This window comes from Acartia tonsa, chromosome 10 (genome assembly GCF_053477335.1).
Source record: "Acartia tonsa isolate MP-2025a chromosome 10, ASM5347733v1, whole genome shotgun sequence".
Taxonomy (NCBI): domain Eukaryota; kingdom Metazoa; phylum Arthropoda; class Copepoda; order Calanoida; family Acartiidae; genus Acartia; species Acartia tonsa.
In genome coordinates, this window is record NC_137269.1 from 6,025,025 (window position 1) to 6,048,824 (window position 23,800).

At 33.4% G+C, this 23,800-nt stretch overlaps 1 protein-coding gene across 1 annotated transcript in view; it reads right to left on the bottom strand.

Moving 5' to 3' along the window:
• PCB (Pyruvate carboxylase) overlaps positions 1-23,800 on the bottom strand; it is a 44,684-nt gene that overhangs the window by 19,204 nt on the left and 1,680 nt on the right. Inside the window, exons 4-25 of the mRNA XM_080174897.1 lie at positions 23,314-23,358; positions 21,654-21,744; positions 21,056-21,190; positions 19,634-19,759; positions 19,009-19,105; positions 18,390-18,529; positions 17,233-17,368; positions 16,141-16,209; positions 15,700-15,770; positions 14,978-15,059; positions 13,550-13,592; positions 12,395-12,453; positions 11,633-11,705; positions 6,573-6,656; positions 5,928-5,978; positions 4,879-4,984; positions 3,968-4,047; positions 3,503-3,541; positions 2,639-2,776; positions 2,046-2,115; positions 1,449-1,511; positions 792-930 (exon numbers count right to left, since the gene is read on the bottom strand). Of these exons, the coding sequence (XP_080031023.1) occupies positions 792-930; positions 1,449-1,511; positions 2,046-2,115; positions 2,639-2,776; positions 3,503-3,541; positions 3,968-4,047; positions 4,879-4,984; positions 5,928-5,978; positions 6,573-6,656; positions 11,633-11,705; positions 12,395-12,453; positions 13,550-13,592; positions 14,978-15,059; positions 15,700-15,770; positions 16,141-16,209; positions 17,233-17,368; positions 18,390-18,529; positions 19,009-19,105; positions 19,634-19,759; positions 21,056-21,190; positions 21,654-21,744; positions 23,314-23,358 (1,937 nt within the window). The remainder of the gene's footprint in view (positions 1-791; positions 931-1,448; positions 1,512-2,045; positions 2,116-2,638; positions 2,777-3,502; positions 3,542-3,967; positions 4,048-4,878; positions 4,985-5,927; positions 5,979-6,572; positions 6,657-11,632; positions 11,706-12,394; positions 12,454-13,549; positions 13,593-14,977; positions 15,060-15,699; positions 15,771-16,140; positions 16,210-17,232; positions 17,369-18,389; positions 18,530-19,008; positions 19,106-19,633; positions 19,760-21,055; positions 21,191-21,653; positions 21,745-23,313; positions 23,359-23,800) is intronic.

The following is a 23,800-nucleotide window of genomic DNA, read 5'->3' on the forward strand; positions in this document are numbered from 1 at the left end:
TTACAATTCAAACGGCACTCCTCAATCAAATCTAGAAAAATTGGGAACACATGATTTTTTCGGCTGCTACTAAAGATAGGCAACTGGCATTTCTAGTGATGATTTCCTATACCGATGAGCATCCAGTATTAGAAATCATAAAGGTTTTCTTATTCTTCAAAAAGAGAGAGGTAGGATTCGGGTAAAATCCGTAAAGGTGTGTGTTTTAAGGCTTAAAGGGTATTGGAAGCTAATATCGTTCTTATAGCATCCATGTAGATTGTAGAAGCTTTAGCTTAACTCTTAACGGTCGGGAAGGGGGGGGGGCGTTGAACCCCCCCCCCCCTTCGGTTTTTTCTATCTCATTATCTGTGTGTGAAAGATAAAGAGCCCAAACTGCGTGACTTTTTAAGTATGGGTATGACACATATCAGAGAGTTGGATTTTTTTTTGAATATCTCCATCCTGGCGGGCACAGGATGCCAGCAAACCTGGCAGGGTCATTCAGGTAAAGAGCAAAAATATTTTTTTAACTAAAACAAAGCATTTTATCATACCAAAATACTAAAATATCCTCTAGTAGTACATCCTTATATGAAATACAGGTGCAAGTCAATTTCAGGTTTCAGGTATGATCCTCCAGGTTAAGTGCGGTAAGGTGATTGCCATGCAGGGTTAAGCTGGCCCCGCATGGGGCTAGAAATAGGGGGAAAGCTACTGTGAAATACGACGAAACGCTCCTTAAGAGACGTTGCCACTAAATGGACTCTACCTGAATTTCCTATCCTGTGCTGAAATATGTCAGACTGTACCTGTGTAAGAGATGGCAGCTTCAACAACGCCTCCGGCCTTGCCAGCAGCGTCCATACCGACAATAAGGTTGGGCAGGTAGTTGAGACAGTCAAACACACGGAATACATCCATACCAGCCTCCACGGCAAGATCACAAAACTAAATAATTCAGAGAAATTATTGGAATTGCACTAGTATCCAAAGTTTTATATCAAAGTTTATTAATTTGCTTTAAAACTTTGGGTACTTCTATTAATTTTTTAATTGGTTAGTTCACTAAGTTCTAAGTTTGATTTAAAGAACGGGCAATATTGATTATAAACATTTGGTATGCACATAAAATTATCAGCAATTATCTTATGACTTGGAATCCTTGACAAATTTCAGATAAGAATAGATTGAAAAAGGTATTTTTAGTAGCGAAGCTAATTTGTAATTAAATAACTGTCTGTCCGTCAGTCCTGAATGTTTGGTGAAGATTTCCTGTATCAATGAGCATCCAGTAAACAATTTACTTCATCCGTCGGAGGATGGGGTAAATGTGGTGGAAGTAGGGTATCGTTATTTTAGCAAGCTTCATATTTCACTTTATTAGAGAACATGAAATCTGGTGTGAGATCCAAAATTAATAATAAATCCATTTTGGCAAAAAAGTTTTTCTTTGGATAAAACCTGACCTTGTAGATAACATTATCCGGATATGAAGTATAGCCCACAGCATTAGCTCCTCTCAACAACATCTACAAAATAATTAAATAAAAGTTATAGGATGTCTGTCTGTGTGTTAGTAGCTTACGATCTCGCTAACCAATTGACAGATAAGGTTCAGTAAAGCTTTACTAAGGTCCAAGTAAGGTTTATAACTACTTCGAGGGAAGGTCCAACCAGCCTTCCAAGAGATATAACAACTAGAAAAAAATTTACCTCCCCCCACCCCCTCTTCATGAAAAGGAGGAAAGGCTAAATTTTAGAGAGAAAAAACTAACTTTTTTTCATTTTATAAAGATAACGGGATGTCTATCTGTCTGCGCGTGTCTGTACAGAAGGATATTGCTAACTACTGGACTGATAAGGTTCTCTTTTACAATGTACATAGAGTCTCATAGGCCATACGGAAGGTTATAGCTATTATTTCATACTCTTTTTTTAGTATTAAAATTGAAAATGCGGGAGTAATTGACTTTATCCTCAAGTCCTTAATAGAAGACTCCAGGAACAAAACCACTAGATATTATTTGAAAAAGTATCCGCGCTGTTTAAAACTGGCAACCAACCTGGAATGGAATGTTGGGAATAAGCTTTCTCATCTGTTCTAATCTTTCCCAAGGACATTCATGAAGGAATCTAAAACATAAATAAGGATGACAACATCCATAAAAGCAAAGCTAAAAATTCCCAGGAGAATCTTTAGTAAATTGTTTATAAACAAACCATGTAAAACAAGTTAACAATTCCAAGAAATGAAAAAATAATTAAAAATAATCATAAGATGGAAATGAAATATTATATAAAAAAAACATTTAGACTTATGAATAATTATTTTTAAGAATTGTCCTCATTACAAGAAACAGTCCTTTCACACAATTTGCAGGTTGTGCACTGAAAACCCACAACTCCCTTAATTTTGGATAAATTAAAAATAAGGGGTATGATAAGCTTTCTTCTTTTCCTTAACCCCTGCGGGAGACCCACACTCTGCGGGGCTGACCAGTAACTATTATGACCTAACCTAAGAGGACCTAGAGTAATTTACAAACAGGGAAAAGCTACTCCCCCCCCCCCTTCTTATTTTCAATTAATGTCAACAAAATAAGGGGGGTTTCAGTGTTCACCAAGTTACTTTGAGCGAAATCGCCCAGTAACTTACCTCATTGAAACATCAAAAGTTGCACCACCCCAGTTCTCCAAGGAGTAGAGCTGAGAAAAGTTATGGGCGACAAATGGGGAGATCTTGAGTAGGTCGTGGGTTCTCATACGGGTGGCCAACAAAGACTGGTGGGCATCTCTGAAATAATAACAGTATATATAATACAAAGTAGAACGATGTCTGTCTGTTTGTTTGTCTGTGTGTTTGTCTGTTTGTTTGTCTGTTTGTTTGTTTGTAGCGAAGGATCTCGCTAACCGCAGAACCGATCGGGTTCTCCTTCTCATAGGTCCCGGGAAGGTTTATAACTATTTTCTTAAGGGGTGGGACACCCCCAACCTCCCAAAAAATTAAATATGTTTATTTTTTAAATTCTAAATTACGAAAAATTGGTTTGATCAAACCTCTTGGGGCAAAGCCCCTAGAGGCTAGGAGCGAAGCCGCTAGTATATACTAAAGTAACAGTATATCTTAGTGTCTGTCTGTCTGTTTGTAAGGATCTTACTACCTGCTTAACCGAATTTTTTCTCCTTTACAAAGTAACTTCTTATAGGTTGTAGGAAGGTTTTAAACCATTTTGGGGGAGTGCACCTCACCACCCTTCTTTGAGAAATAGTTTAAAAATGAATCCCCCCCCCCCCTCCTCCATGCTAACAATATTGATATTAATATTTTGATATTTATATTAATATTAATAGAAAACTGGCTATAGTAAGATACGATACATGATTTTTAAGTATGGCTTACAACCGGTTGCAATCCAGCGGATTTTAATCAGTTGGGAAGCCATTCTGTAAAATACATCACATGATTAAATGAATATTATTAATTGATATGAAACAAGTATAAATGATGTGCATAGCTTACCTGAAGGTAGTATCTGTTATCATAGCCTTGTTGTTCTTTCTGCGCAAATTCAAGAAAATTAGATTAAAAGATTAAATAAACTGAACAAAATTAAGTTTTTAAAATTTCTAAATAAAAAGATAATAAAAATGTAGACTTGGTATTTGGTAACGATGTTTTAAGCTTATGTTATGGCAAGGCTGATTCCTCTAAAGGTAAACTAATGAGCCATATAATTTTGTCACAAAATATTAAGAATTAGATCGAAAATTTTTATTTTTGATTGTCAGAAATGTTTAAGTAAAAATATTTTTTAACTACGGCCAACATAATTGGCATTATTTTTATGATTTTTATTTTAATTTTCGTGGAAAATAGTCTTTAATTCGATGCTATACATGATTTTTCAGTATAGCTGCGGATATTAATCGGTTCAGAAGCCAAACTGGAATTGATTTTAAATAGAAATTAAGTTTTTCTTTGTTCCTGACGGCCTTGGCAAATCCTTCAGGTCCTTCAGCTTTCAAAACATCCTTCAGTCCAAAAGGTGGTCGGGTTATGGGGGTCTAAATTAAAGTATGAAGATAATGAGAAATTTTATATTCAAATACATTTAGTCGTTCTACAAATTTTCGTTGTTTCTTAAAAAAAAACACTAAAACCTAAATGAACAGGCAAATGGATTTATTCCATCATTTTTAACAAAAGGGGGGAGGCGAAAGTGATACTTTTTAAAACCAAAACTAAAAGTAAACAAAGGAACTTAACTAAAAAAAGAGTTACAGGTCTGAGATTTTGCATGGCAGTTGCTTTATAGGGGTAAATATGGAACTGCGAAGAAACGGCGGCGCAACCGCAAAAACCGCCGTTTCCCGCCGATTTTTTTTTTGGCCTTTTCTCGGCGGTTTTCGGTGGTTGCGACGCCGTTTCTTTACAGTTCCATATTGTACCCCTAAAAAGCAACTGCCATGCAAAATGTCAGACCTGTAACTCTTTTTTTTAGTTGAGTTCCTTTTAGTTTTGGTTTCAAAAAGTGTCACTTTCGCCCCCTCCCTTTTAAACAAATAAAAATTATACTCAATAATACGGTATAAAAATAATGTGTGTCTGTCTCTGTACCGAAGGTTCTCGCTTACCGCTGGACCGATATGGTTCTCCTTCACAGTGTAGCTTCTAATAGGTCCTGTAAAGGTTTATAACTATATTGGGGGAGTGTACTTTAACCCTTCTAAGCGAAACTCCAAGAAAAAAATGACCAAAATTTATTTTTACCTTTTCTTTAAAACTAAGGCTTCTAGGTGGGGAAGCCGCTAGTTACCAATAAAGCCATAAGAAGGTAGACAAATAAAATTATTACACACCCAGACGACTTTATCACAAAAGGTCTAGATAAAAACCTGAGGTGGGTTGACACTGATCTTGGCGCAGGGGATATCAGTAACCAGGGGGGTGGTGGGGCCGTTCACAATCACGTTACCCAGGTACTTCAACAGCTTACCAGCTCTGCAACAATGGATGTAAAATACGTGGATATATTGACAGTGGGAAATGAGTCATCAAGTTGGGTTGCTAATATAGACCTTATTTATTGATCAGTTCTTTTATCCATTAGGTGAGGAGGGTATAATATTTTGTGTATTAGTAAGAAATGGATGGTTTTCAACAAAAAATTGAGGTAAAAGGATGTTACGAGATAAAAAAAAAGAGATTAAATCGCTTTTCTCAAAAAAAAAGTAGGGAAAATTATAGAATCACTATCTGGCCGATCCATTAACCCATGAATATCAAAAAGTTAAAATTCAGAAAAAATGCAGAAACTGCCATATGCACTAATATACTCTAATAGCCTTGTCTCTAAAAGTGCATTTATAGCATGTATAACGAATAAAAGACAAACCAAAAGATATCTTATACAACACTAACTGAATATTAATTCAAACTCAATAGTACGAACTGTATTAAAACTGGAAATATGACAGAGAACCCCATCTTTAGGAGCCCCAGTTTTAGACTAATACAACAAAATGTATTTCAAACATGATTGCAACCGGTGTAAAAACTTAAAAAGAGCTTGAAAAGACAATAAAAATAACTGTCTCATTTATTTAAGCACATCAATTCTTGTTCAAATTGTAAAATACAATTTTTTAACTTCAAATTCTTTTAGTTTAGCGAATTCTAATATAAAAGTACAGGATCTATGTGTATACTGAAGGATCTCGTAAACTAGTGAACCGATAGGTTTCTCCTTTACAGAGTAGCATCTCTTAGGTCCTAAGAAGGTTTTTAGCTACCACCGCACACCCCCCCCCCCCCCCAAAAAAAAATACCTTTTCTTTTTGAAATAATTAAAAAATGAGGAGTTGAATTAAATCCTCAATACATACATGCCCCTATGGCCATGAGGCCTGTGTTTCGATTATCTTAATTAAGCCAAAAGTTTTACCTGTTCTGGCTGGGCTTGAAGTCAAACAACTGAGGATTCTCATCAATAAATCTGTAGAAAATAATATGAAATTTAGCATAAAATTAAATATATAGAATACTTTTAAATGCTTATAAAAAAATATTTGTATTTTGGCTTAAATTAGGTTTAAAATTAAGTTTTCCAAGTAAAATATATTATTGATGGATCATTAGATTTAAAAGAATTATGAAGAATTTAGGCTACAAGGGGGTAGGGGGGGTTAATGCAAACATCTCGTAATCAATGAGTAAATGGCACTTAGAATTCGAATTTTGCATGAGTAATCCTTGGTAGGTCTATTTTCCCTAAATCGAACAAAAGTTGTAAAAGTAACGGCTAAAAGCTGGCGGATCAGCCGTTTTGCAATTTTTTGGCTATCTTAAGGGCAAATAAGTCACGAAACCTATCTCCACATAATACTCTTTGCCGCTCCAAAATGTTATCAAACGGTTCTAGCCAGTAGCTGTTGCTACTAGAAATTTTAAAATGGTTATTGCTATGATTTAGCATAAATTAAACCAAAAATATGTTTTTAAAAGTTTATTCCTATGTAGGTAGGTATATACTGATGAATTTGCCCTAAAAATAGAATATAGAATAATAAGTTTTAAATTACTATGATACCTTGTAGAGACAGTTTCATTGAGAAACTGTGGATGGCTCAAAACATTCTGGATAAATGGAATGTTGGTCTTCACTCCACGTACTCTAAAATTAAAAGAATATGGCATTCATCAAAAAAAAAAGATAAAAATGGCTAATCAAAAACATTTTCTGAGGTTAGTATTAGCAAACCGAAAATCCAACATATCAAATGCTATTTTAGGTCTAAAATACATCAATTAACATCTGAATCAAGGGATTAAGAAAAAACAAAGATTGCAGTATTAATCATATGTCTATGTTTTTGCCTTTAATATATGGTACTCATTTGGGAGAATAAAGGGCTGTAGAATGATTTAATCGTTAGTATCCTTTACTATTCTGATAAAACAGGGTAATATTACTGGGACAATGATCATTCCCATATAAACGACCCCTTAAACTGTTTTTAACCTATTTTTAAAACGTATATAAAAAATATACTATGACTCCAGTAAAATGAGACTGCAGAGCCTAAATTTGAATTAAGTCCCCAATAAACTTTTTTGGGGGATTTAAATATTAATTTTTACTGTTGCCGTGATCATTTTGACCGAAGCAAAAGGTCTTTTTTTATTTGGGTAAAGTTCGTAGCTTTTAGAGTGTTTTGCTTCATAAATATTGTATTCTGGTATAGAGTAAAATTAGGCCTTATGATTTTACTATAAAAATTCACTAAAAAGTTAATGCTTTGTAATATATCAACGAATTAACATTAACATGTTTGTGTTCTCTCACTTATTTTAAAAACATAAAAAAGGCTGTAAAGGGTTAAATGACAACAAATGTTTATGCAATACAACAAATTTATTTTTGTCACATATACAAATGTGTTATAAAATAAGATTATTCAAACTCATCTTTTAATATAATTTTAAAAGTATGTATCTTTTATGTGTATGGTTTTCATTCTTTTCATTTTAATTAAATAAAAAATATTTAACTACATTGGAAATAAGTCACTTTGTGAAAACACTCTTTTTTTGAATTGTAAAGAATTATATAAAACAAGACTTCTTATTGGTTAGATTTCAGAATTATTTGTTTTATTGTAAATGTTAGATTTTTCAATGAAATTAATTGTTTTGGAAAAAAAATTATTTCCAATGAATAGAGTAATGTTTTTTTATTGTATCAATATAAAGTGAATTATATAAAGATGTTCTGTAAGCCACAATATTACCCGAAGTAAAAAAAGAGCTTTTGCTTCGGTCAAAATGATTACAGCAACACTAAAAATTAATTTTTGAATCCCCCAAAAAAAGTTTATAGGGGACTTAATTCAAATTTGGGCTCTGCAGTCTGATTCTATAGGTGTCCTAGTATATGTTTGACCCCCCATTCAAAAATAGGTTAAAAACAGTTTAAATAGTGGATGTAAATATTCATTTATTTCCCCGGTATGATCATTTATATCCCTGGTATCATATTTAGAAGATTTTTAATTTTTTTTGGAAGATTTTAGAATTTTTATTAAGGGGGGGGGAAGTTTGTACACTTATAGGAAATGAAATTCAGTACCAAAGTTTGGGAGGGTACTGTGGGCTTGTTTTTAAAGTTATCAACCTAATTCTTTTTGTAGGCTCTCTTATATGACTGGATATACACGTATTTCTTTGAAAATTGAATTTTGGCACTTTCCTTCTAGGGGCTTGTGGAGCAATAGACCCCCCAAAACACTAAAAATATGAGTTCTGAACTTATTTTTAAAGATATCAACCTGATTTTTTTTATAATACTTTTTTTAACATAACCGAATCAACGAACCATTACAGATTTCATTTTGGGACTTTCCTTCTAGGGGCTTGTGGAGCAATAGACCCCTCAAAACACTAAAAATATGAGTTCTGACCTTATTTTTAAAGATATCAACCTGATTTTTTTATAATACTTTTTTAACATAACCGAATCAACGAACCATTACAGATTTCATTTTGGGACTTTCCTTATAGGGGCTTGTGGAGCAATAGACCCCCCAAAACACTAAAAATATGAGTTCTGACCTTATTTTTAAAGATATCAACCTGATTTTTTTTTTGATAATACTTTTTTAACATAACCGAATCAACGAACCATTACAGATTTCATTTTGGGACTTTCCTTGTAGGGGCTTGTGGAGCAATAGACCCCCCAAAACACTAAAAATATGAGTTCTGACCTTATTTTAAAGGATATCAACCTGATTTTTTTTATAATACTTTTTTAACATAACCAAATCAACAAACCATTACAGATTTCATTTTGGGACTTTCCTTCTAGGGCTTGTGGAGCAAAAGACCCCCAAAAACACTAAAAATATGAGTTCTGACCTTATTTTTAAAGATATCAACCTGATTTTTTTATAATACTTTTTTAACATAACCGAATCAACGAACCATTACAAATTTCATTTTGGGACTTTCCTTCTAGGGCCTTGTGGGGCAAAAGACCCCAAAAAACACTAAAAATATGAGTTCTGACCTTATTTTTAAAGATATCTACCTGATTTTTTAAAAATAATACTTTTTCAACATAACCGGACTTTCCTTCTAGGGTGTAGTGGAGCAAAAGACCCCTAAAACACTAAAAATATGAGTTCTGACCTTATTTTTAAAGATATCAACCTGATTTTTTTAACACTTTTTTAACATAACCGAACTTGGTAACTTTTACAGATTTCATTTGGGACTTTCCTTCTAGAAGCTAGTGGGGCAAAAGCCATGCTGTATTTGTTGCAATTGAAAAACCAATCAATAACTAATAGTTTTCTTTTTTTACACTGAATACTTAATTTTTTTCAATTATGTAGATAGTTTTTGACTTTTTTAAATTTTTAAAAATTTGTTAGGATACATCATCATTTTTAGTCTTTGTACAGTATTTCTATACCAAGTATTATGAAACCTTAATCTAGTTGTCTTAATGTAATTTTTTTTAAGAATACTACATAATATTTGAATATGACTGTGAATTGATTTAAGCGCATTTTCATTGGACCCTAGAAGGAAATCAAAATCTGTAATGATTACATAGTTCATTTATGTGAAAAAATTTCACATTAAAAAAATATTTTTAGTGTTTTGCTTCACTAGCTTCTAGAAGGAAAGTCCCAAAATTAAATCTGTAAAAGTTACCAAGTTCAGTGTTAAAAAAGTTTTTTTTAAAAATCAGGTTGATATCTTTAAAAATAAGGTCAGAACTCATATGTTTAGTGTTTTGGGGGGTCTTTTGCTCCACTAGTCCCAAGAAGTAAAGTCCCAAAATGAAATCTGTAATGGTTCATTAAGTCAGTTGTTAAAAAAGTTTTCTTTAAAAAATCAGGTTGACATCTTTAGAAATAAGCTCAGAACTCATATTTTTAGTGTTTTTTTGGAGTCTTTTGCTCCACTAGCTCTAAAAGGAAAGTCCCAAAATGAAATCTGTATTGTTTCGTAGATTTGGTTATGTTAAAAAAGTATTATAAAAAAATCGGGTTAATATCTTTAAAAATAAGCTCAGAACTCATATTTTTAGTGTTTTTGGGATCTTTGCTCCACTAGCCCCTAGAAGGAAAGTCCCAAAATGAAATCCGTAATGGTTTCTTAGTTCGGTTATGTTAAAAAAGTATTATTTTTAAAAAAACAGTTTGATATATTTAAAAATAAGCTCAGAACTCATATTTTTAGTGTTGGGGTCTTTTGCTCCACAAGCCCCTAGAAAGAGAGTCCTAAAATGAAATCTGTAATAGTACGTAGATTTTGGGGGTCTTGCTCCACAAGCCCCTAGAAGGAAAGTACCAAAATGAAATCCTTAATGGTTTCTTCAATTTTCTTTTAGTGTTTTTTTGGAGTCTTTTGCTCCACTAGCTCTAGAAGGAAAGTCCCAAAATGAAATCTGTAATGGTTCATTGATTCGGTTATGTTAAAAAAGTATTATAAAAAAATCAGGTTGATATCTTTAAAAATAAGGTAAGAACTCATATTTTTAGTGTTTTGGGGGGTCTATTGCTCCACAAGCCCCTAGAAGGAAAGTCCCAAAATGAAATCTGTAATGGTTCGTTGATTCGGTTATGTTAAAAAAGTATTATAAAAAAAATCAGGTTGATATCTTTAAAAATAAGGTCAGAACTCATATTTTTAGTGTTTTGGGGGGTCTATTGCTCCACAAGCCCCTAGAAGGAAAGTCCCAAAATGAAATCCGTAATGGTTTCTTCAATCGGTTATGTTGAAAAAGTATTATTTTTAAAAAATCAGGTAGATATCTTTAAAAATAAGGTCAGAACTCATATTTTTAGTGTTTTTTGGGGTCTTTTGCCCCACAAGGCCCTAGAAGGAAAGTCCCAAAATGAAATCTGTAATGGTTCGTTGATTCGGTTATGTTAAAAAAGTATTATTAAAAAAAATCAGGTTGATATCTTTAAAAATAAGGTCAGAACTCATATTTTTAGTGTTTTGGGGGGTCTATTGCTCCACTAGGCCCTAGAAGGAAAGTCCCAAAATGAAATCTGTAATGGTTCGTTGATTTGGTTATGTTAAAAAAGTATTATAAAAAAAATCAGGTTGATATCTTTAAAAATAAGTTCAGAACTCATATTTTTAGTGTTTTGGGGGGTCTATTGCTCCACAAGCCCCTAGAAGGAAAGTGCCAAAATTCAATTTTCAAAGAAATACGTGTATATCCAGTCATATAAGAGAGCCTACAAAAAGAATTAGGTTGATAACTTTAAAAACAAGCCCACAGTACCCTCCCAAACTTTGGTACTGAATTTCATTTCCTATAAGTGTACAAACTTCCCCCCCCCCCTTACTAAAAGAAAGAAAAACGATACCAGGGAAATAAATGAAATTTAAAAACCAAAATTAAACCACATTTTAGCATAAAAATGAGTTTCTGTTTAAATGAGAATGATATTCATATGAATACCCCATTTAATTAATTTTTTAAAGTTTAAGCTAAATAATTTAAATAAAAAAAAACAGATAAAAACTTCAACAATTTACCTAGCTGTTGCAATCTTTATTCAATTTTTAAAAAAAGACTTAACTCAAGTGCCCCTAGAGGCTTGTAAGTGGGCAGAAGACTACCTGAATTCGGTGAGGGCTCTCCTCATTTTGGAGGCAGCATCCTGGAATGTCATTCCCTTCGCAATAATTTTCACTAAAAAATAAACAACAAAACATAAGTAGCAGAAATATTAAGACCTGTTAAAATATTCTTTGGTAATAAGAAAAAAATAAGTTAATTTGAACAGTAATAATTTTACATTGTGCATTCAATGAGTTATGTTACTAAGATTAAAGATCCTTCTTGTGTATGTGTAGAATTTGATAAATTCAGCAAATTAATTTCATTAGAAATTGCTTTAAATTTGGATATTTTTATAGCGTAAAACTTGTAATGTTTTGTAACTAGGGGGAAATGGGTAAGAAGTAAGGTGGGGGGAGAAGGAAGTAGGTTGTGGGGAAATTTTTCAGATTCCTGTTACCTTGTCTCTGGACATATTCATGATAATAAAATATTATATATATAATATTTTAGAAAAAGATGCATAAGGTCATCGTATATTTAGTAAAAATACTAGGATCCCTAGATTGAGTTCAAATGTAATTTGTTGGATTGCTACTTTTACTAAATAATCTTGCCCTTTCAGCGGATATTATAATGAAAAATGATAAGATTTAAACCAGGCCCGGGTAACAAAACTGGTATTAATTTCATTATTTTTATTTTAATGTTCATGGAAAACTGTAATACGAGTCTATACAGGATTTTTTAGTATGTCTGAGAACCGGTTATAATTTAGTGGATATTAATCTGTTTCGAAGCCATACTGAAAATAAAATTACCCAGCAAAGAGTCATAATCGGGGGTGATTTCAGCTCCAGTGAAGGCGATACCATCCAACCTTTAAAAAATTACAATGCTTATTTAATATCTTTAAGATTTACTACTCTGGGAGAAAGTTCCATCCTAGCATGTCATACTAAAGACGGTAAAAATAAGGGACTTAACATTTAGACAAAGATTTTAGAAAATGGATTTGCCTATAAAATAGATAAAGAATACGGGGATATTGTGACACGGGAATTTTTGTCGTCAATTTAGATTGCTAATATAGTCCTTAGATATTGATCAATATGTTCCTCCATGTTCAGAGGAGAGAATGGGGCAAAATCTTAAGTTGGAGGGTAGTTGGGTATCATTGTTATATTAGCCAGCTGGGAGTTATATTTTAATAGGGTATTCGAATATCTCACAATATGCTTTATCCATTGCCTATACATAAACACTTATCACCTTATAAAGTTTTAACTTTCATGTATGAAATATTGCATTTAAATGGCTGATTGTCTCTGGGATGTATAGGACAGGTACAATGCCAAAAGTTACTGACAAAATAAGCCATATAAATCAACGGCTTGCTCATTCTTTGCAATAAAAAAAAGAATATATAATTCAAATTTCTCTTTTTTACTAAATACCTATTACAAGTATAAAGTATATACAAATAAACTTCTAAATTCCACTATAATGTTCAATATTATTTCAAAGACATTCCTACTTGTTCAAACTGCACAAGAGGAAAATCAAAATTATATGAATTACAACAGAACCTAATTGTACCAACAAAATGCATTTAAGTATCTATCTAAGCCAAAAATAAAGCATCATAAAGTTCTAACCTAAGTAGTAATGTAGAAGATAACTAATTAAACCTAACCTTAATTTTATTTTTTATTATGTATAGTTGGTTATATTCAGTTTTTAATAGGAATATAAAGGAATAATAAATTACATTCCCAGTGAAGATAAACAAAACAAACCATTACTTATATTTAAGTTATGGGTTTATAAGTTTAGAACCAACAAATGAAAATTCAATAAAGGATTTAACGTGGTTATTAAACTTTGGGTACCTGTGTAATTTACAGTACAATGTCCCCTCCCTGGTGCTAATTGAAATGCATAAAGAAAACTTTAAAAATAAAAAAAATTAATACCTAATACCCATTCCAGTTCCTGATCTGTACACTTCAATTCTTCCTAGAAATGTTAATTATTATTATCATTTCTAAAAACATTGTTCTTATTTTAAGAAACACTAGCGACTATGACTCTAGGGGTACTAATGGTGGGGATTGGGGGAAGTCGAACTCCCATATTTCATTTCAGTTTTAAAAAAACAAGAAAAAAAAAATTGTGGTGGGGTGGTTAGGCGTTTTTGGAGAGTCATTTTTTTTCTTGGGACGATTTCTCTTCGAAGGGTGGTTGTACCCTCCCACAAAATAGTTATCAACATTCCATGGACCTATAATAAGCTCACTGTATAGGAGATCTATATTGGTTCAGCGGTTAGCAAGATCCTTCAGTACAAACAGGCAGAAGAAATACCAGACATTTTGTTGCTTTTATTCAAGAATAAATGCATTTGATGAAGTAATAAGGGTCCTACCCCAAACGTAGGAGTCCCAAACGTCGGAGTGGACAAACGCAAGAGTCCCAAACGCAGGAGTCCCAAACGTCGGATAGGACAAACATAGGAGTGGGAAAAACGTCGGAGTGGACAAACGTCGGAAAGGACATTGCTTAAGTAAAACGCAGGAGTGTCCGCTAAAATTTGTTTATACCCCTGTCTACAAAATAATGGTTTTGGCCGCTGCGCTGGGCCCCCTAGCCTGCCTAGCCGCAGCGCTCGGCCCCCTGGCCTATAACCTAACCTAACTAAGAAAAATAAGGGGACCGAATAAAGGGGGGGGGGGGGGGGGTTGAATAAAAAAATTCAAAATTGAAGGAAAAAATCCGAAATAAAAGAAAAATTCAAAATTGAAAAAAAAATCAAAAATAAAAGAAAAATTCAAAATTGAAAAAAATATTTTGGGAGTTTCTGCGTTTGTCCACTCCGACGTTTGTTCCAAAAATCCTGCGTTTGTCCACTCCGACGTTTGTCCCACTCCTGCGTTTGTCCCACTCCGACGTTTGGGACTCCTGCGTTTGTCCACTCCGACGTTTGTCCCACTCCTGCGTTTGTCCCACTCCTGCGTTTGTCCCACTCCGACGTTTGGGACTCCTGCGTTTGTCCACTCCGATGTTTTTCCACTCCTACGTTTGTCGTGGAACCGTAATAAGGTATAGGCAATAAACAAAGTAAATCTAAAATATTATTTCGGGGGCAAATGGAGAGGTCGTCAATTTTACTATGTGTGCCCCCCCCCCCCCCCACCCCCAACGACAGATGAGAAACACGTAAAGGTTTCGTGATTTTTGATAACTATTGCATTTATAGTAAATATCTGAGGAACAAAATGTTTTAAAAGATTTTAAATAGGTTGGACCATTTTATTTTTATCATTTACAGAAAAGAATTTATAGGGTGGGGGGGGGGGCGGTGCCGGGTTGCCTCAACTGATAATATTTCATAGTCAACTTACCTGAATCTGGCTGGAAGCCCTTAGCAGGATCCTCTGTGGTTACTCTGCTTTGGATAGCTGCTCCATGAGTTTGGATATTGTCCTAAAATATTTTTACTTTATTTTAGATCCTGAGATAATGTGTTACTTTACATTTATCAATACAATATAAATATAAGATACCAAGTGTTATTTCTATACTAAAACTCTGATATGCAACAAAAATCGATGTATATTGGTCATTGTAGGAATGAGGTAAAGTCATAAGTGGGGGGGATGGGGAATATAGTTATACTAGACATCTTGGAGAAACATTTTATCAGGATATCCGAACATCTCACAATATCTGTGTGTTCTATATCCATTTTAGAGCGTCAAATAATATGTTTTTTTCTAATACTACTTAAATTTACTGGATCAAAGGGGTAGTTGCACGAAATGCATTTAAACTTGAATTTGGTGAACTGCATATTTTTTTCCTGTTGAATGGTTTAAACTATTTTTATGAAATAATATCAATTTTCTGTCATGTAGTTTTAAAAATATAAAGATTTTAAAATTTATTTAGCTAGCTTTTTCTTTACAAAAATAGAATGACGACTAATTCAGTAATGTCTAGTTGTTTGATAATTGTTGTAATAAAAAATTATATACGTTTGATGGTATAATTGTAACTTTTACTTGAAATCAGTTTTCTGAACCGCACTTCATGCAACTATCCCTTAAACTTTGTGTTTCTATACCTGTGTTAGCCCCATGCTGGCAAGTGTATTTCCTTCAGCCACCCTGATTTGAGTCTGCACCAAATCAACACCTGAACATTTTTATTAGTGTTTTCATTCCTAACTATAAATTACCACTCACTTCCCCTTTATTTTTTTTGTATTTCTTACGATTTGTATTGGGACGGTGGTGTTACTCTGCCCCCAAAATACTTTAAACATTCCCAGGACTTGAGAAGATACCCTGTAAAGGAGAACCATTTATTAACCCTTTTTTTAACCATTTAACCAAATTAACCAAATTTAACCTAAAATAAGCATCTAAAAAAGTAAATGAGGGAAACAGCATAATTAAATTATTTAATACAAAGAAAGATAAAACCCATTAAAACTAAGTTAATTTAGTCAATGGAATGAGTTATAGAGATATTACGCGTCAAAAATTGTGGAAAACAAGTTAACCTGTAACTTCTTCTGTAACTGTATGCTCGACTTGCAACCTGGCATTTACTTCCATGAAGTAATGACGACCTAAATATAAGTAATTAAATAAGGCGAGGCTTTTCTATAATCAGGCTTGGTCCGTTTGTACGTCCGTCCGTTATGGATAGCTGTTTTTGTTAGTTTATATAATATATATGTTATAACGGTCCATTCCAAATCAAAATTGCATGAAGATTTTGTTAAGACTTAAAAATTAATGTTCTTCTTATGAAGATCTGATACTCTACAAAAGTTATTGCTAGCCTGTCCTTAATTCTTATGTTAGAGCTTTGCATCTATAGATGTTTTCATCCTTGTTTAATGTATATATTAATAGAAAAAATAGCTATAAGATGTTATTCCTTACAAGTATAGGGAGGGATTGGTTTCCTAAATGTCGTCATACAACGGGCGAAAAATACAAAACTAATATTTTAAAATTGTATACTGAATAATAATATCTTATTTTACTACAATAACATAAAAAAACAGCTGTTTTTACAACCATAGGATTAGAAAAATGTTTTGGTACCAACTTCAGATTGAAAATTCAATATCAGAAATAAAACCCACTTCACCAGTCAGGGTTGGCAGGAAAAGTCCAGGGCAGTTAAAACCACATAGTTTTGATTGGTTTTAACCACCAATAAAAGTCAACAAAAAATCCTTAACAAAAGTCCACCTTGAAAAAAAAATGCTATTTTCGCCTCCAAAAAGGCCCTAAATCACTACTTTTTCTTAAGAAACTACTTATTTTTTCTTAAAATGCCTGTACACACAGCATTAAAACATTGGAATTTACAACAAAAAAAAGACTTATTTTAGAAAGCAACATTTTTATTTGAAAAATGTATTTAGGTATGAGAGAGGTAATAGTGAGTTGAGAGGATTTCTTGGTAGTACAGATACTCTACAATTCTATTGCCAACCCTGTCACCAGCTAAATCTTGCTTACATATATATATCCAGGCATCTTGGGGCTAAAAAAAACTGGTTGTAATCTTAATTGTACATTTTTATATCCGCGGAAAGATGTTTATAATACGATGCTATAAATAAATATAATCTTACCTGTTCCAGGTTCCACCAGGAATTCTACAGTGCCAGCATTGCTGTATCCAACATACTGGCACAGCTTGACAGCATCATCCAGCATATTCTGGCGGACAACAGGATCCAAGTTGAATGCTGGAGCAATCTCAACAACCTAAAATGTTTATTAAAGTAACATGATGTGTGTTTGTCTGTCTGTTTGTTTGTACAAAAGGATTTCGCTAATCGCTGAAACGATTTGGTTCTCCTTAACAGGGTAGCTTCTTATCGGTCCCGGAAAGGTTTATTACTATTTTGGGGGAGGGTACCACCACCCTCCCAAGAGAAATAAAAAAAAATCGAAAAATTTTTACGCAGAGACTTGAACGCAACATAGATAGGTATCGTAGAGACTTGAACCTACAAAACAAACATTTAAAGTGCCACTAGGGGCATAGCCGCTAGTGTTTAATAAGGAAATAGTACCCTTGGAACATTTCGTAAAATTGTAACCAAGCTCCCAGTCAAATACGCTTATTAAGTTTAACTGAGCTGGATCTTTAAATGTGTAGCCGTTGCCGTAGCCGTTGCCGTAGCCGTTGCCGTAGCCGTTGCCGTAGCCGTTGCCGTAGCCATAGCCTGAGCGATAACCTAATAGCGATCTTTAAATCAAATTTTTAAATGTTTAAATATTTAAAAATTAAAAAAAAAATTTAATTAATAATTATAATATTATAATTATAAATTGATTTAATTTAATTAAAATATCTTAAATAAAAATCTTTTAATATCCACGTTTTATTAGCAGCACTGGCAGTGGCGACGACTACGGCTACGGTCACGACTGCGGCAACGGATACACATTTAAAGATCCAGCTCTGTTCTTAATGTTGGCCAAACGCAAAGTCAAATCAAATGAATATTTAAAAACAATTTGACCTAATAAGCGCATTTGAGAGGAATCTTACTCACGACTTTACTGAATTTTACTTTACTAAATTCCCTTTGTTTAGACTTTCAAATATTTATAATTAATAAAAATAACTTATAACAAAGCCTAACAAACTTGTCAATCAAAGTCACGTTTCCCTCCACTTCGTGTCTTACTGACGGAAGGACAAACAAACGGTTGGACATTTGAAATTAAAGAGTAGCATAGCTACAAAAAAATCTGGGGAAAAATCAACGAAAATTACCTTTTGATGTCGTCTTTGCACTGAGCAATCTCTGTCGTACAAGTGTACAATATTTCCCGCCTTGTCGCCCATGATCTGAACTTCAATATGGCGCGGGTTCTCGATAAACTTCTCAATAAAGATGGATCCGTTACCAAATGCCTTAAAACATCATTTATTCTTTGATGGTTAAAAAATCCGAAAACGGTCATAACAGCAAGCAATTATGTACAATTTGATGCAAGGTTACATAAAGATTGAAGATCTAGAGTGGTAGAGAGCCCAAGGGCAAAAAGTAAACCCATCAACAACAAAAAAAGGTTACAAAGGCATTGCATTTCTGTTTTTTTTTGGTACTGAGTTTTATATAGTATTGTAATCCTAAAAGTAACAAATGTCTGTCGGTTTGTATCGAAGGATCTCCCTAACTGCTTAACCAAAATGGTTCTCCTTTACAATATGTAGCCTCACATAGGTCATGGAAAGATTTTTAACTATTTTTGGAGAGAAAACCACCACCTTCCCAATTACCCCTACAACCACCCATCCCAAACACCACAAGTGCGCCTAAAGGCCTCTAGTGGCGTAGCCGCTAGCATTAAATATGAATTTGTCAAATAAAAGAATTAATATATGTTTTCCTTAAGAGCCTCCGAGTGTGCACGTTCAAACTGTTCCTTGACATCCTCCATTCTTGTCACCACTCTCATTCCACGTCCTCCACCTCCAAATGCAGCCTGAAAAATAAATTAGTAACAATTGCAGGAACAAACTATGGAGAGATGGCTTTATGAAGATGATACAACTTCCAACTGAGATGCCCAATTTTGGGATTTGAAGGAATTATTTATTGCTATATGCAATTATTTAAGAACGTATTCTTTAAGAACTTATGAGTCTATAGATCCCATCAAAATAAGAAAACATAAAAGGTTTTTATATTCCCGCAAGGCTCAAATCCTCAAATCCCCCCCCCCCTTAAAAATTCCTGAGTGTTCATGAACTCCTTTTCCTCCAAAACAATAAAGTCTAAAATATCAAGGATCTAAAGGGATAAGTCAATAGAGCCGACAAATTAATATGCATCCCCAATGATGATTCACAAAAATATGAGACGTTTGGATACTCATTTTAATGAACCAGGAAAAAAAATCAATTAAAGTTTCAAAAAAATGTTAAGCCAACGAATAAGAAAACGTTTTATAAAACTTTGGGGTTTAGTGTAATAAACAGACCAATGACCCTCCCCTCCTGCTAAAATCCACCTTGAAAATAACAGGTACACCATGAGCCTCGCAGAACTCCAAAGCTTCCTCTGCAGTGGTGACTGCATTGTCTGTTCCAGGTATGATGGGAAGTCCAGCAGCGATGGCTGATTGACGGGCAGCAACCTAAAACATTAATTGTCAGAGGCAAATATTATGTTACTTCAATGACAGAGAGACTATGCTTATTAGTTATCTCAACATTCATATATAATATATATAATTCAGGTATGATCAAATGAAACAGTTCATTCAGTCGGATAGGGTGAGGCGGGGCATTACCGGTAATTTTTTTGGTTTTTTGAAAAAAAAATGGGGTAAATATTAATATTTTAAAATGGGACCAAGACCATTAGAAAGCTTACGGAAAGGACTATCAGGTCCTAATAGGACGTTATCCTAGGACTTTTAGAAGTTTGTCATAATTGGACTCAAAGAAGTTACCGATAAATGCCCCACTGTGGGGCATTGTGGGTAACGTCTTTTCAACCTATAAAAAATCGATGAAAAACGGCCAAACGGCCAGTCAAACATAAATAATCATAATTAGTATAGGTTATAGGGATTATCCACAAAAATTTCATAAAGATCGGACTATTCCTTCTTAGTCAAAAATCATCTTTTTAAAAAGTCGAGAAATTTCGATTTTTTTTCACAAAAATTTTCTTTAAAAATAAAATTTAATTTTTTTTATATAAAAAAAACGTTCTATTCACTTTTTGGCCTAATTCTTAAAAAGCCCATATTGAATTTTAGATTTTACCAAAGAAAACCTGAAAATTTATCTTAAAAATCGAATTTGAATTTTTTTTTCGACGTTACCGAAAAATACCCCACGCGAACTTTGGTCATTTTTGAAAAAAATATTAACTCTACATTTAAGCTCTCAACGGATTTGGAAAGAGCGGGCAATTCTTAGTTCAAAAGGTTTTTACGGATCAGTTCTAGGTCTTACCAATTTTTGTGTAGGTCGATCTTTATACACCTAGGTGAAAAAATTTTTGAAAAAAAAAAAATTTTTGTCCGACTTTAAGACCCAAAAAGTACCCTTAAAATTCATCTCACAAAAATTTCATTTTATAGGTACTTTTTTTTGTAGGCAATTTAATAAGGAACAAATTTGCTTTAATGTTTTTTTCTGTCAGTCGATTAGAACATGGAGAAAAATGTCATTTTCTGAAGGTGGGTAAAAAATTACCGGTAATGCCCCTTACCGGTTAATGCCCCGCTTGACCCTAGTGATGTTGATGGAAAATAAAAGTCGTCTTACGAATGATATAACATGAAAAAATTTATCGAAATCATGTTATTGTTAATATGTTGATAAATTGTAAAACTTAACTATAAAAAGCTTGTTTTACAAAAAATCCAACCTCCAAAGAATTTTTTTTAAAGGGAGAAATTGTTTAAACATAACTTTACCTTATCACCCATCCTAGCCATGACCGCTGCTGATGGTCCTATAAACCTGATGCCCGCCTTGACACAGGCCTCTGCAAAGTCTGACCGCTCGGACAGGAATCCATATCCAGGATGGATAGCATCCACATCGTGCTCCTACACATAGTTACAATATATTAGGATTTTCATATTCATAATTTACATAGAGAGAAAGGAATATGCAAGGGGGAGAGAGAGTTCTGACACATTTGCGTAAACCTGTTGTATAGGCTTTATCTTCGGACTGAGAGGATAGGTCATTAAAGATAAAATCATTCTTATATGGTGAATTTTCCCAAGTTTTAGGATTTTTTGGAAAGGCCTCCAGGTTCCGGAGCTCCAGACCATATTTTGTTTCATAAGCTAACCTCTAACTCTTAAAAAACAACATTTTTTTAGTTTTTTCTTGTACAGAGACCACCTGGAGCTCTGGAACCTTCAGGAATGTTGAGATATGCGGCAACAGGCGCTAGACCCAATCAATCTACCTCACTCACCATCTTTCTACCTATATCTACCAAACTATCTAGGTATTCATGCTATCTATCTATCTATCTATCTATCTACTAAACCTCCAAACCTGAGCAACTCTGATGATATCAGGAATGTTGAGATACGCGGCAACAGGCGCTAGCCCCTTTCCAACCAGGTACGCTTCATCTGCTTTTACCCTGAAAGTTAACAGTCTTGTTTATATTGCAATTATTTATTAATTAATTTAATAGCTAAAAATAATGAAGTGGCTCGAAAAGCAAATAGGTAAACGGAAAAAAAAGATTTTTTCGCTTTGAAAATATTTATTTTTATGTTCCCATTGACTATTATATTTTTCCCTAAAAAGTGCATAGCTAGCACAGAACACCCCAATTATTTTTGAAAATTAACTGAGAAGATTTTTTTCTCTGTGTCTAATCTACGAAGGCGTGCTCTAACCTTGCAGGGCTACATGTACCCAATATAACCTAACTACACCTGAAGTAAAATAGCCCCCCCCTCTCCCTCCATTGTTTTAGATTCAATTTGTTTCAATAGTAAATCCTTTTTTAATTATAAAATAAAACTTAAAATTCGTTACCTAAGCACTTTTAAAAACACTTTTAAATCTAATCATTGAAATGAAAAAGATGCGTAATATCATTCAATTAAATATTGGCCTGATTAAAATGCAAGTTAATTCAATACATTGCGTTTGTAAAAATAGATCAATTGAGTGAGTGTTTTATCTACCCGAAAGAATTTAATTCTAAGTAGAAAAACAATCTTGAGCATTTTAGGGGAATTCCTAACAATGTTTTTTTTTCTTTGTCTGTGTCATAACATTACATTTTTATCCACGTTTTTTGCACTTTATTTTCAGTCTTATTAACTTGTTTCTTTAAAACTTGCGGATTCGCCCCAAGAGACCTATAAAGACACCTTCAATTTTTTATTTTGGTTTTGGAAAAAAAAGTAATTTTGAGTGGGGGATTATTTTTTTCTAGAGACGATTTCTCATGAGAGGTTGGTAATATTGCCCACCCAAAAAAAGTGTTATAAACCTTCCAAAGACCAAGCGAAGGATTCAGCAGTTAGTGAGATCATATGGTACACACAAACAGACACCCACACACACACACACACACACACACACACACACACACACACACACATTGACATCCTGTTACTTTAATTTAAGGATAGCGCAGCCACAAACCTGATTTTAAACCTTGTACAAACATTCCCGCAAAGCTAAAGCCTAATTCATTGACATATCAATTAATATATTAATTTGAAATTATGCATATTAAAAGGGATTCCTAATACGATTAGACACTATGTTAGAACCGTAGCATTGCTACAACTACAGTAAGTTTATTTGTAAGAAAAATCTCTTATTTTATTTTGCAGATCTTTGTTTAGGATTTTTTATTGTATACTTTCTTGTTTTTTTGTTGACTAATTGAGCAATACACTTTGATGTTGGCATATAATTCTTTTTGATACACAAATCAATTACATTATAAACCGTCAATTGTCTTATTCCTGTAAAGTGGATGTTGAATACACGTGGATACTATGACAGGGGGAAAATTTTTGTCATTTTAGGTCGCTATTTCCCCTGTCATTTATAAGTCAGCTTGTTCATCCAGTAGAAGGGAATGGAAAGTGGTAATGGGCGTTATCTTAGCCTGCTACAAGTTTCACTTTAATGGAGTAGATGATAACCTGGTGTAAGATCCAAGAAATATTAAATCCATTACCTGTGAATGTGTCTTCTGTCTTGTTCACTGTAGATTGCAACAGATCTAAGAAAAAATTCATTTAAAAATCTTCATATCTTATTATTTCTCGTCTCTGAATCTATTTTTTATGATTTTAATAAGCTTGGTATTATTCGATTTTACTATCTACATATATACATCGAATATCTGTTTTTAATTTGCTTATCTATCTATCCATCTACTATATTTTACATCTATTATCTATTTTGCAATCCATCTAGCATTCCAACCAACTGGCTATCTATCCAACTAGCTATCTATCCAACTAGCTATCTATCCAACTAGCTATCTATCCAACTAGCTATCTATCCAACTAGCTATCCATCTAACTAGCTATCCATCTAACTATCTATCTTTCCAACTAGTTTTACATCCAACTAGCTAATTTTCTAACTAGCTATACATCCAAATTGTTATCTATTCAAATAGCTAACTATTCAACTAGCTACCTTTCCAACAAGTTAGT